This window comes from Perna viridis, chromosome 9, assembly GCF_037379345.1.
Source record: "Perna viridis isolate PV_CMFRI_1.1 ecotype Kerala chromosome 9, ASM3737934v1, whole genome shotgun sequence".
Classification (NCBI taxonomy): Eukaryota; Metazoa; Mollusca; class Bivalvia; order Mytilida; family Mytilidae; genus Perna; species Perna viridis.
This window is the reverse complement of record NC_142453.1, coordinates 4,368,363-4,382,148: the sequence shown is the minus strand read 5'-3', so window position 1 is coordinate 4,382,148 and position 13,786 is coordinate 4,368,363. Positions and strand designations below refer to the sequence as shown.

Below are 13,786 nucleotides of genomic sequence, written 5' to 3'. Positions count from 1 at the left end.
TGATGACAACAGCTCACACGGCCTTCAGGCCAAATGACGTAAAATGGCAAGCCCCTGGCACACATGCAGTTGCGTCAAGTTTGCGACAAATGCATTTTCAGCATCATAATAGACATGTTTTAACTTAATTTTGATAGATAAGATAAAAAAATTACTAGTTACTATCTTATCTTAAACAAAAACAAAATGTTTATCTGTTGACATCTTGAAGTTTTGTTCAACTGTATAAGGCATCGTTAATTAAAAATATCGATATGCTCGTCTTCGTTTTCTTACATGTTACACAAGCATCATATTAATCATGTAGTTATTTCTGAAAAAAATGAGAAATCGATATCAAAAATTATACTTAGCAAAATTTAGGTCTTTTAATTCAGACATATTATGACAAAAATTGTCATATATCTTTTAAAAGGTTCATCAGTGGCGGATCCAAGGGGTCATGCAGGGGGTTGTTACCGCTTTCTTATCGGAAAATGCCATTTTCATGTGTAAAATTAAAAAAAAAGGCAAATAATGTCCTAGCAGCCCCATTATCTGATTAACCCCGGCCGGCCCCTCTTTCTGAAAGTGTTTGGATCATATAGGTTATTTTGTTGACCAAGGCACATACCATTTTCTTCTCGGAGGGGGGAGGTGGGGTGGGAATTTATTTTGATTTAGAATATAATAATTTTTTTCAGCAGCCGCTGGAGTTAAATTTTTATTTGAAAATCTACATAGTTAAGGAATTTTTTTCTGTCCCTAGCTGAGGAAAAAATGCTCAAAGCTGGAATAACTTTATTTAAAAAAAAATCCCAGCCCCTCCCTCTCAGTATAAAAATGGTCGGTGCCTAATTAATTGCGTCTATTTGAAAAGAAAAAAATGAGCTTAATCACTACGGCTATTCTGATAAATATTCTCTGCATGAGAAATAATTGAATTATGACTAGAATATCACGGAGTAAAACGTTTACTGTTAAGTTCCTCTTAAATTATACTAAATATTTATTGTCACAAACCCATTCACAAGAAATTATGGCAAAGGCCTAAAACAATTAAGAAACGTTTTCAAATTGAGATATATAAGAAACAGTTTTGAAGTGTGAAAATAATAATGATTAGTCTGAGGTATAATGTTTTAATTATATTTGTTTTGCAGCGGTCTCTGTCGGGCACTGAGTTTACACAATTTTTTTTAGAAATATAAATCTATAATACTTGTGGTGCGTTCGATAATTATTTCAAAAAGGTCTTGCACAATTGTATTAAATATGTACTTCTCGTTATGAACCAACATAATATTTGTAATAATAGAATGAAGTTCCCTTTTCTGGTCACTTTTTCAATATCTTCAACTGAAAATTGTCAGTCTTATGTCCAACCCAAAGTCACATTAACAGTAAATCGAACGCAACTTTGACTTTCGGAACACCTCGTAGGTTAAGCTTCATCGGAAACTCTTTCCTTCATAGTGCACGTTTATCATTTTCACAACAGATTTCACAAACAAAATCTCTGAAAATGGGAATTTTAGAGAGAATAGCTGAAATTGAAAGTGAGGTATGAGTAAATTATGATCCGATTTCACTCAAGATTATCATATGTTTGGATGGTTGAAATATTTTCGACAAGAAGAGCCCGTTCTTCATGTTGAGCAACTTGAGTCTTGAGGAAAAATTCCATGGCCTGGACTTTAACTGTTGAATTTCGATTTTGCTCATGTTTATTAAACTGCAACCTAACAAATCCTCCATTCAGTCAAATATAATAGCTGATCTCGCATAGCTCCCTGTTTTCTGTTTTGTCATGTTTGAGAAGCAAAGCCGCCAGAGGCTTTTAAGATTGCCCTCCGCTGCATTCTCAAATTTAAAAGGGATCTCTCAGTTAAAGAAAATTGAGGGTACTGATGGACTTTCTAATATTGTGATATCTGCATTGGGTTTTGAAGATTACATTGTCATGTATCCTGATATGCACCACACCTGGCACAAGCAGTTATACATGTACTAGTAAAATTTTAATCTTGTAGAAAAGAACTTCATTGTCAAATTAAAACTTGAAAATAACTGTGGTTCTTGTGACAATAGTACAGCAAGGTCTTTAGTCCAGCTTTAGAAAGCTATAAAACTATTTTGACAAGGTGAGCGATTCAGTCTCTCTAGAGCCTCTAGTTACAATATACATGTAGTAGTTTTCAGCCAATATCTTGAAAACTATAATATAGATACAAATGTAGGAAGAACTTTCAATTGATGAAATGATCTTTATGAAAAGTCTTGCCAAAGTCTTAATGAGTCAAATTTATTGAGTTATTGCCCTTGTAAGGCAAAAATTTAACCAGGTGAGCGATTCAGGATTCTTGGAGCCTCTTGTTTTTTGGTAATGTAAAAAAATAATTCTTTACATATGTATTATACTGGTATAGCTGTATTTTACTAACAAGTTTACTAATGTTCTGTATAGACATCAGGCACGATTTTATTTTAAACTGTAATATCACTCGTTCAAAGCTCTATACAATGACCATCTACATGCACATAATGTACAATCATTTCTTAACAGATGGCCAGAACACAAAGAAACAAGGCAACCATGGGCCATCTTGGATTGTTGAAGGCAAGACTGGCAAAATTACGACGAGAGCTGATTGAACCTAAGGGAGGAGGGGGTGGTACTGGAGAAGGATTTGATGTGGCAAAGACGGGAGACGCAAGAATTGGATTTGTTGGTAATTTATTATTCTAGGATTTCTTATTCCTGTCACCCAGTGCAAGTGCCATTTAGTTCCATATATTATGTGTCACTTTCCCTTTGGCAAGTAGAAAACTTGAAAGTCTGAAAGGTTTGTTGAGTACAGAAAGCAGATTTTCATTGTGGGCAAATTAATTTTCATTTAGAGTTTTCCTTTGGAAACCTAAAATTTTCTAAAATCCTAATACACTGTAAGTTCTGTAACTTCATGTAACAAATTCACCTTCTTTGAAACATAGATTTATGATACAGTGGTATAAGAAAAATCCACCTGTAGTTTACTTAGGCTATGGAACTTAATCAGCTTAATAAAGAAAAAAAATACTAAGATTTGGCTCTTAGTGGATCTGCAAAGCATAAAAAAGCATGTATACAGTATGACAGCGGAAAGAAATAAGGAAAACATTTTTCCATTGCAAAAAATATTATCACTAGATGACATGATCTGTGTCATATTTCAGGTTTTCCCTCAGTAGGAAAGTCAACATTACTGAGTAATTTGGCTGGAGTTTATTCTGAAGTAGCTGCATACGAGTTCACAACTCTGACAACTGTTCCAGGTGTCATCAGGTACAAAGGAGCTAAAGTTCAGGTGATTATTGGGTTTAAAATCGGAAACTACAATCTCTAAATAATACTCCGAACGGAAAGCCAAGTACCGGTAGACGTAAATGCAAAATAGGAGGTGCACAATGTCATCATGTGATAAAGGATGTGTGATAGTTTCATAGAATTCCATTCAGCTATTTCAGAGGAGGTGATAAACAGATGGCATGATCACTACATACATCATGAACCTGTTTGTGGAGGTATACAGTAAAAGGTTTGTCCATCCTACCATCCATCCTCCCATTACAAAGAGGGGGTACCTCCTACATAACTGAATGGAATATAATGAAACTATCACAGAGTTTAAAGATATGTGCCTCCTATTTCAGATTTTGATCTGAACATTTTAATGGGGTCTCAAATAGTAAAACATGGCCTTTGGGGGAGTGGGTGTATCAAATTAGTGAGCATTGCTTACAGTTCTAGTCAAAATGTTCAGTAGTTTTACTGCCTTCACTATATAATCTTAAATAATTTCTATTCAAGTTGCTAGATTTACCAGGTATTATTGAAGGAGCTAAAGATGGTAAAGGAAGAGGGAAACAGGTCATTGCTGGTATGTTTGTGGAGTTTTCTCTACCAATAATGAACTGTAGTATTTCTATTACAGTTGCTTAAATAATTATGTACCTAAATTACAGTCCCTAAAATTATAACGTACAATTACTCTTTCTAATATAATAATGTACATTTACAGTTGATAATATACATGTAATACATGTAATACATGTAATGTAATGTAAAATTATGTACATTTACAATTACTATTACAATTGCTTTTATGATATACAATTAAAGTTGATAAAATAATAATGTATGATTACAGTTGCTAAAACAATAATGTATAATTATAGTTTCTAATACAATATTGTATAATTACTGTTGCTAAAACAATAATGTACAATAACAGTTGCCAGGACCTGTGGTTTAATCTTCATTGTGTTGGATGTATTGAAACCTCTTCAACATAAAAAGCTCATTGAGAAGGAACTGGAGGGCTTTGGTATACGACTGAACAAAAAACCTCCAAATATAGGATTCAGAAAGAAAGAAAAAGGTGGAATCAACTTACAGACACTTGTAAGTCAAAATGATTTGTTTTGATTAAATTAAGTTACAGGAACTTGTAAGTCAAAATGATTTGTTATGACCAAATTATCTTACAGGAACTTTTAAGTCAAAATTATTTGTTACGACCAAATTAACTTACATGAACTTGTAAGTCAAAATGATTTGATATGACCATTTCACTTACAGACACTTGTAATGAACATGATTTTTCCAGATTTAAATCGGATCTCCAATGTATTAAAACCAGATTTTACTACTATGTTTCTTTCTGTACTGTATATCACTTCCAATTTTTTTCAGTTTCTGAATTTTTTGTTACTTAGTAAACATCATGCCTGTTGTTAGTCAAAATTACAAATAGTTGTAGAATTAACTCAAAAGCTTCTGGTCTCATAAGGACATTTCCCCTCACATTTTTGTTTCACTACTTTGCAGTTGCATTTGCATCCATCAAAATTATATTAGACAAATAATAACTAACCTTTTTGAGATATTTATTTCCCTTTTCTACAGTGTACTCAATCAGAACTGGACATTGACTTAGTGAAAACAATTCTTGGTGAATATAAAATAAACAATGCTGACATAGTGTTACGTGACGACTGTACAGCTGATGATCTGGTGGATGTTGTTGAAGGAAACAGAGTTTATATTCCATGTATTTATCTCCTCAACAAAATAGATCAGATATCTATAGAGGTATGTCTCTTCCTGTTTTGACAGCCCTGAGTGGTCTTGTGGTAGCATGTTTGTTCAGAATGAGGGGGGTCGTGGATTCAATCTCCAGCCAAGTCACACCAAAGACATTAAGTACCAATCTTTGTAAGAATCATGCAAAGTCTGTAAAATGTGATATACCTAAAAAAGGCTACATATTTTTATTGTTGTTATTAAGTTGCTTTATAGGTCTATATTATGAAATTATTCATTCTGATCTGTTTGCTCTTAGGAGATAATACTCATTGAAAATCCAATAGTGTCTATTGTATTTTAGTGTCATTTGCAGAGTTATCTCCCTTAATTTTAAAGTTTACAGTGCATTCTATATAATTTTTATCTCTTATGATTATAAGTTCAATGAAAAGCCACATGTTACTTCCTGTTGACTATGACATTTTAAACATAATGTCAAAAATAAAAATATGTAGGCTTTCCAACCATGTATCACATTTTGCATGATTCTTAGCTGAAGTGCTACTTAAAATTGATAGCTACTGCTTCTCCAAAAACACATGTAGGAGATAGGATGACAACTGGTTACTTCAGAGCCATAATAATACAATGTAGATGTAGATGTTTGAGTGGGCTAACATACATGTACCTACATGCTGAATGTTGCTTTTGTAAGCTACCATAATAAAGATCTGGCTCGGAGTGTTGGAATAAAGCAGGGTTTCTTTGATTGTTCTCATCCTGAAATATCAGTGATAGGATGTTAAACTGAAATCAGTCAATCTTTAAAGTGACTATGATTAGTGATACTGTGTAGTGAAAAATTCAAATGTTCAAGTTTTCATAATTTTCAAGTTGCTTGCAGTAACAGACTCATAAAAAATTCAACACCTCAATTTGGGGGAAAAATTGTTCACCATTGAGGTTTACATATCACATAACACATATTCTATTAGTGTAGCATTTCATTCTGCTTGTATGACTCATAGAAGTCAAGCACACAACCACTGTAGTTACAGTGCTAAAGTATTCTGTTGAGATTCCTATCTGTCCCCCACCACCACCACACACAGGTACTTGAGGTTTGGGCATAATATCATTAGAATCAAAGTTAAATTTTGGATACAATTTATGTCTACCAAAATTTTGTAGGAACTGGACATTATATACAAAGTACCTCACTGTGTGCCTATCTCAGCACATCACAAGTGGAATTTTGATGATTTATTGGAAAAAATGTGGGAATATCTACAGCTTGTCAGAATGTGAGTAATTAAATAGATAAGTTATACAATCAGCTTAGAAATATTCAGTACCTTCTAGCTGTGTGTGGGTGAGACATGCTATTATTAAAATCATGTATGAAACATTTGATCTCAGAGATAATGATTCCATGTATTCAGTGGTGGTTACTTATTAGCTCACCTGGCTTAAGGCCATGTGAGCTATTGCCATCACTTGGCGTCCGTCATTGCCCGTCCCCGTCGTTAACAATTTTGCAAAACTCTTCTCCTCTGAAACTACTTGACTAATTGGAACCAAACTTGGTATGAATGTTCCTTGGGGTATCCTGCATAGAACTGATGTGGGGATTTTTGATCCGTCGAAAAACATTGGAGCCGTTACTAAAAATAGAACATAGAGGTCAGACAGTATTTTTTCGCATATATCTCCAAAACGGTTTGGTTTAGCCAAATTCTGACGTCCGGTAGAAGTGTTCAGAATGATGAGATCTATCTGCGGTTAAATTTTCATTTTAATCTATTAAGCCATGTTTTAGTTATTGCCCTTTTTCGACGTTTTATTTGCCAAGTTGAATGTTTTTTCTTTCAAAAATCTTCTCCTCTGACACCACCTGACCAATTGGAACCAAACTTTCGGTTTCTTGGGGTATCATGCATAGAACCAATTTTTGATCTGTTGAAAAACATGGCCACTACTACTAATAGAACATAGGGGGGTCAGACAGTAGTTTTTCGCATTTATCTCCAAAACCGTTAGGTTTAGCCAAATTCTGACAGGGTGAAATTATTCAACATGAAGAAATCTATCTGTGATCTAATTTTGGTGAAAATTTGTTGACCCATGTTGGAGTTATTGCCCCTTTTTGACGTTTTTTGCTGTTATTATTTTAAAAAAATCTTCTCCTCAGAAACTACTTTACAGAATTCAAGTTGGTATTTTTGTTTTAAAGAGCATCCTTAACAAAATGACTGTTTGGATTTTTGATCTGTGATAAAGCATGGATGCTGTTACTAAAAATTGAACATTGGGGTCAGACAGCAGATTTTTGCATATATCTCCGAAACAGTTAGGTTTAATCAAATCTGACATGGGTTAAAATTATTCAGCATGAAGAGATCTATCTGTGGTCAAATTTTGGTGAAAATTTGTTGACCCATGTTGGAGTTATTGCCCTTTTTGGACGTTTTTTTCTGTTTATGTTATTATTTTAAAAAAAAATCTTCTCCATGGAAAATACTTTACAGAATTCAGTGAAAGTTTACATTTTTGTTTTACAGTGTATCCTTAACGAAATGACAGATTTTTGATCGCTGAAAAAAAAGTCGTTTATAAAAATAGAACAATGGGGTCAGACAGCAGATTTTTGCATACATCTCCAAATCTGTGTGTCCGTCGTTGTGAACAATTTTCCATAACTCTTCTCTTACACAACTTGACCAATTAGAACCAAACTTGGTATGAGTGTTTCTTGGGGTATCCTGCATAGAACTGGTGTGGGGATTGTTTATCCGTTGAAAAACGTGGCCGCTGTTACTAAAAAATTAAACATAGGGGTCAGACCAAGGGTCAGGAAACGTCAAAAATGCTGGTCATTGACTGACAAATTTTGCAATTGACTGATTACCATTTTCCAATATTGGACATAAAAAATTATCAACCCTTATAAATTACAGTCTACATGGGTTTATTAATGTATTAACATTCTGTCTACCTGTCTCCTAATTGTTTATTGGAAATTAATTGACAGGTGTGAGTCAATATTAGCCAATGTGAAGCCACCTGTGACTGTCATTTACCTGTAACTGATTAGTTGATTGCAAAATTAAATCAACGGTACGCATGCAGCACCATTGCATGTACAATTTAATTGAAGTGACTCAAAGAATTTTGATACATTTATTACTTGATTTAATTAAGAAAAAGAGATTGACAAATCCATAATTTTTCCGCCGATCTTTCAGTGATAACAAAAGCACATGATGCTGAAACCATGAATCAGTCGTAGTTTGTAATTACTAATTTATACATTGAATATTTTTAACACAGAAGTCAACAAACAATTTAAATCAATATACAAAATGTGGTCGTGTTTTTCTTTTATAAATAATCAACTTTTTTTTTTTCATTACTCAGAAGTTTTCGGCTGTTTGCCAATGTGACAAAAAGTCTAAGAGATATGATGTTTTGTTTACATGTTATCATGTCCACGTGTGGTGGAAACCGAGCACGTTCTCTCATTCAGACATTTTGTAAAAGACCGAGTATGTGATGAAAAAACACTAATTCCATTTTATATCTTTAAATAAATATAAAAAAGGTTGTTTTTTTTAAGTTTATTATCGATCTGGGCATGTAAAAGACTGAAACAAATGTCTGCTGAAGTTTGATATAATGACCAACATGGGCTGTCAAAATTTCTGGACCCTTGGGTCAGAAAGCAGTTTTTCGCAGATATCTCCAAAACATTTAGTTTTAGCCAAATTCTTTTAATTGCTGAAATGGGCCTTATTATAAGGCTTACCAAAGTCTTCAGGGATAAATGTTGTCAGACGACTCCTTGTAAAACTTATTGCCCTTGATAGGGTAAAAATGATGGGGTTTTTTAACAGTTTTCAGCCAATATCTTGAAAACTATAATAGATAGAAAGAAACTTTCAACTAGTGAAATGATCCTTATGATAAGTTCTACAAAAGTCTTCTTTAGTGAAAACTGTTGGACAACTTCTTGTTAAATTTATTGCCACTGAAAGGCAAAATTTAACCAGGTGAGCAATTTAGGCTCCTGGGAGCCTCTTGTTTACTGTATGTTTACATTCAATTTCAACAATTTCAACAATTTCCATTTTTTGTTGACTTATTAAAATCATGCCCATAGTGGGAGTCAAGAATTTTTGGGCATTATAACACTTTCAAGTCAAAATTATTGAATGTTAGAGATATTTGTAAACATTTTTTTGTAGCTATACCAAACCGAAAGGACAGCTACCTGACTACACAGCCCCAGTTGTTCTGAAGGGAGGCAGGAACTCAATAGAAGATTTCTGTAACAAACTACACAGAAGTATTATCAAGGAGTTCAAATGGTATGTTTACGTATCTGTTACTAGGAAAGTTTGTTTTGAGTCCAAAAGGTATTTTGAGATCAAAAGCTATAGTACTACTGTTCTTGCATGATGAAGATGATAATAGGGATTTCCACAGACAGATATTGTTCATTTGCACTTCGTACACAGGCAAATATTTTTCACGTGAAATTCATGTTAATCGTGCTTCACATGAAATTCATGTGAAATTTACATGAAATTAACATGATTTTCATGTGAAATTCACTAAACACTAATTTCATGTGAACATTTCGTGTGAATTTCACATGAAGGCTCCATTCACCCGAATTTCACATGAACTCTTTTACTTAGTTTATTTGCTCAATTCATGTGAAAATCATGTGAAATTTGTGTGAAAATCATGTGAAATAATTTTGCCTGTGTAACAGTAGAAATGTACTATGATTTCAGTGCCTTGGTGTGGGGATCATCAGTTAAACATCAACCCCAGAAAGTTGGCAAGGATCATGTATTATGTGATGAAGATGTTGTTCAAATTATCAAAAAGTAAGTTATAAAATGAATTGTCTAATCCTGTTTTTATACTCTTAAGATATGTCCAAAAATTATGTAAACTTTAAAAATGCTTTGAAATGTTTTGATTATAAACAGGGTATGAAGATACTAAAGTGAATAGATCAATTAATATAATGCACATTCACAATGGTCATATTCTGAGAAACTTAGAAATTCTTGATATCTGTTCATGACTCCTTCTGAAATTGTAAGCCCTTTCATGCCAATATTTCCCTATGGATTTAGATAAAACTTACACCAAAACTTGTGAAAAATCAATGATGACTGGCCAGTATTGTGAAAGTTATCGTTCCTGAAACTTGAGACATGGTACACTATTTTTTTTTTATTGTTATTTAAATATTCATTTTTATTTCAGACACTGATGAAGATCTACCATTGACATGTGATTTTGTTTGTGAAAAAACTATGAAAAGAGAAAGATAAAATTTGGTGAAATTTATCTGATTGCCAAATAGTGCTAATGATAATGATAATACCCCCCTTGAATGCTTTTCTTTTTGGAGGTATTTGGGCTCTTGAATAATTTATTCAACTTCAGAGAATTGATAAACAATTAATTTTGTTTATGAATACAAGGAAATTTGACCTTTCTTTGATTGTAGAAAAAGGTCAAGTTGATAGGGGATAAATGCTAAACTCTACCATTATTTCCTTAATATCTCCTAGATGTATATCCACTGTGGAAAACAATTGCATATATAAATAAGATTTGCTGAGCTTCTTTCTTTACCACTGTAAAAGTAAAATCACAATAGTACCATTGTGTATTTATTGGCTGCATCCCCAGCTTCACAATGAGTCATTAGCTTTATTGTCACCTATATTTTAGCAAATACTGATAAATCGGTAGGTCAGAGGTCAAGTACATTTTTGAAAAAATTACTGTATTATCGTATTACTCTTGTAGTATTGACACTTTCGTGGACTTGAACACTCACTGCTGCTGAATAATTCCAGCTACAAATATAAATTTAACAAATAGTCTTAATAACTTTATTATACTTGGGAGCTCTTAGCTAAGGATTCAAAAATATGATTTATTCATAATTAAATTCTTGTCATTGTATTTCTGAGATAGCGACATTCTACATCTGTATTTTCAGTACTAATACTATGTGAAATAAATGAGTTACAAGAAAATGTTTTCAATTTGTTTATTCATCTTTTTTGAGGTTTTGATTTTTTCAGGGTTAAAATACTTTATGTCACCAGTCTAGAACTTCCCTTCTATTTCTGAACTCTACATGAAAATAATAGTCTAAGTGTAATTCCTTTTATATCATTCAATACATCTTTTATAACCAGATAATATGTTCCTGGTACATCTTTTATAACCAGATAATATGTTCCTGGTACATCTTTTATAACCAGATAATATGTTCCTGGTACATCTTTTATAACCAGAAAATATGTTCCTGGAAATTATTTAGTTAATGATATTCTATAATATTTGCAAAATAAAATTAAGATTTAGTCTTTGATATTTTGTAATAAAATTCATTTTTGAAAATTTAGTTCTTGCAGTAATGTGTCAAGAAACATTCAATGTAATAAAGATGTTCCATTAAGGTAGATGATACCTATTACACGGAGCAAATTTTTTTCTGTTATTTGGCAAAATCATACAGTTATATGTATTTTCTATAAGGTAATAGTTTTTGAAACAATATAAAAATAATATATTTAAATTATTTCAAATGATTTTTTGACATAAAAATTAGAATGGTAAAATTAAAAATTTTATTTTTAATTTTACTGTTAACTTATCTCTTTCAAGGGGAGGTAATTGACAGTAAAATGTTCTGTTAAAATGTACAGGGAATTTTAGGTTTTTTTAATATTGCAAGAGAAAGAGTTTGATGACACCAATTTTTGTTATGAAATAAGAAAGAATGTCACTTAAATGCCCTTTACATAAAGCTATGAGAAATTTTATCTACCATTTTTTTTAGAAGTTTGTGAAATATTGAAAATTCCTTACAGGATCAATATAAAATGTAGTAAAATATTGATTTGATAAGGCTCAATTATCTCAAAATCAAGTTTGGTTACCAATGTTTTATACATAAAAATTCTAAAGTATGTTCATTCAATGTCATCTTAGAGAAAAACTAGGAAAATTATTAAGTATGATCTACCATAACTTATCAGTCAAAATCTTTATCCTATCATTAATATTAACAGTGAGTGAATTTTAATCAAGAAAAATTGGTTGGAAAATTCAAATTGATAAAAAGTGTGTAGTTTTGGAAAATTATTTTCTTAAGGAGGTAGACCTAGGGTAAGGGACATAACTCATGAAATCAGTGATATGTTTGTATTATATTCAATTTCACCAAAGCCTCTCAAGCTTTCATTTGAAGCAGAATAAAATGAATCCAAGTTAATTAGATGTTTATATAAAATTGATGTAAAATGTGGAATTCAAATGTTCCAATGATTTTTAAGAGTTGTGTCCCTTACCCTAGGTCTACCTCCTTAAGGTGAAATTAGTTTTCTTTGAGTATAATTACACTGCAGGTCAAATACTCAGTTAAAATAGCTTATGAATGTAAATGAAAATTAGCATTTAGGCAGGTTTAAAAATTTGAGAAGAAAGGTGAAATTGAACGAATCTTGTAAATGTGTGTGAAGTTGGTTTACTGTTTTAACTATTGATTACAGTTTATACTTCAAAAATCAGCAGTAAAGATTGACATTTAGTTTCAACATATTAGGAAAAAAAGTTTTTAATATATTGGAAACACTAATGTAATATTATAGTTTTATTTTATATCATGTAGTCTTTGAAAGTTTGTTCATTTACAATTTTTGTACAATTTTCGCTACAATTTTCATTGGAATCAAAAACCTTCAGCACTAACAGCGTTTTGATTTTCTTTTGAACAGCACAGTAATGTTTTCAGTTTTCTTTTCATTTATAACTTTGAAAATATTCACTGATTTTTACTGGAACATATGTCAGTAGCATTTGAATTAAAGGAAGAACAATTTGATTTTAAGTGGTTGGGGGTTTTAAGAGTTTTATGCTTTTACTTATATTATGATGTGGTGTATGTGAAAAATAAATACTTCAACTGTTAATATGATGAAAATTAATATGTATACCACCATTCTGGAAAAGAGGGATTTACTGTTTTACCCTTGTCTGTGCTTCTGTCAGTAACAAATCTTTCCATCAGTTTCTCACCAACTACTAATTACAGCTGCTTGAAATTTTAACACATTCTTTCCATAAGTATGCCATATTGTGGTATCCATTTTTGGAGAAATTTCACTATTTCCTGTTTACTGAGGACTTTATTTTCCATATATCGTGATTGAAAGCGGGGGTATCACTATTGAGACATTTCTTGTTTGATCTGAACAAATCTTTGTAGCCCCACCTTCAATAACAAACAGTTGTCTCCCAACATGGCGACTGTGTTTAAAAATCTAGACATTTTGCTGTGACTGGGAGATATTAAAGGTCAATTCCACTCCTGTTTTTTTTTTTTTTCTTGTTTTTTTTGGTTATTTTCGGAAAAAAAATGGGTGCTGATAGTAGAAAATTAGGATCAGTGGCCTATCCAGGAGGGGGATGACAGGGTTATTATACCTTACTGTAACCACATTCATTGCTATTTTTAAAAACAAAATTCTTGGAATTTCATTTGTAAATTATTTGGTTCTTACTTCTGAAACAATAATAGGTAATAAGGTACAGTTGAATTGAGCAGAATTGTAATAAAGGTGATAATTGTAGTTCAACACTGAAGTAATATGACTGCCCTTATATTTGGAATCAATGCCACAATTTTGACGATTTTCA

General features: G+C 32.1%; 1 protein-coding gene across 2 annotated transcripts; it reads left to right on the top strand.

Moving 5' to 3' along the window:
* Nucleotides 1-1,414: 1,414 nt before the first annotated feature.
* LOC148606191 (developmentally-regulated GTP-binding protein 1-like) lies at nt 1,415-11,115 on the top strand. Of its 2 annotated transcripts, XM_088544616.1 has the most exons (10): nt 1,415-1,543; nt 2,546-2,711; nt 3,196-3,326; nt 3,830-3,899; nt 4,254-4,423; nt 4,928-5,113; nt 6,239-6,351; nt 9,292-9,414; nt 9,847-9,942; nt 10,331-11,115. In XM_088544616.1, the coding sequence occupies exons 1-10, from the start codon at nt 1,505-1,507 to the stop codon at nt 10,335-10,337; spliced, it is 1,101 nt and encodes a 366-aa protein (XP_088400742.1). In that variant the 5' UTR covers nt 1,415-1,504; the 3' UTR covers nt 10,338-11,115. The 2 variants fall into 2 exon arrangements, with proteins under 2 accessions (XP_088400742.1, XP_088400743.1); XM_088544617.1 differs by lacking the exon at nt 10,331-11,115 and having other exon boundaries at nt 9,847-9,946.
* Nucleotides 11,116-13,786: the final 2,671 nt, after the last annotated feature.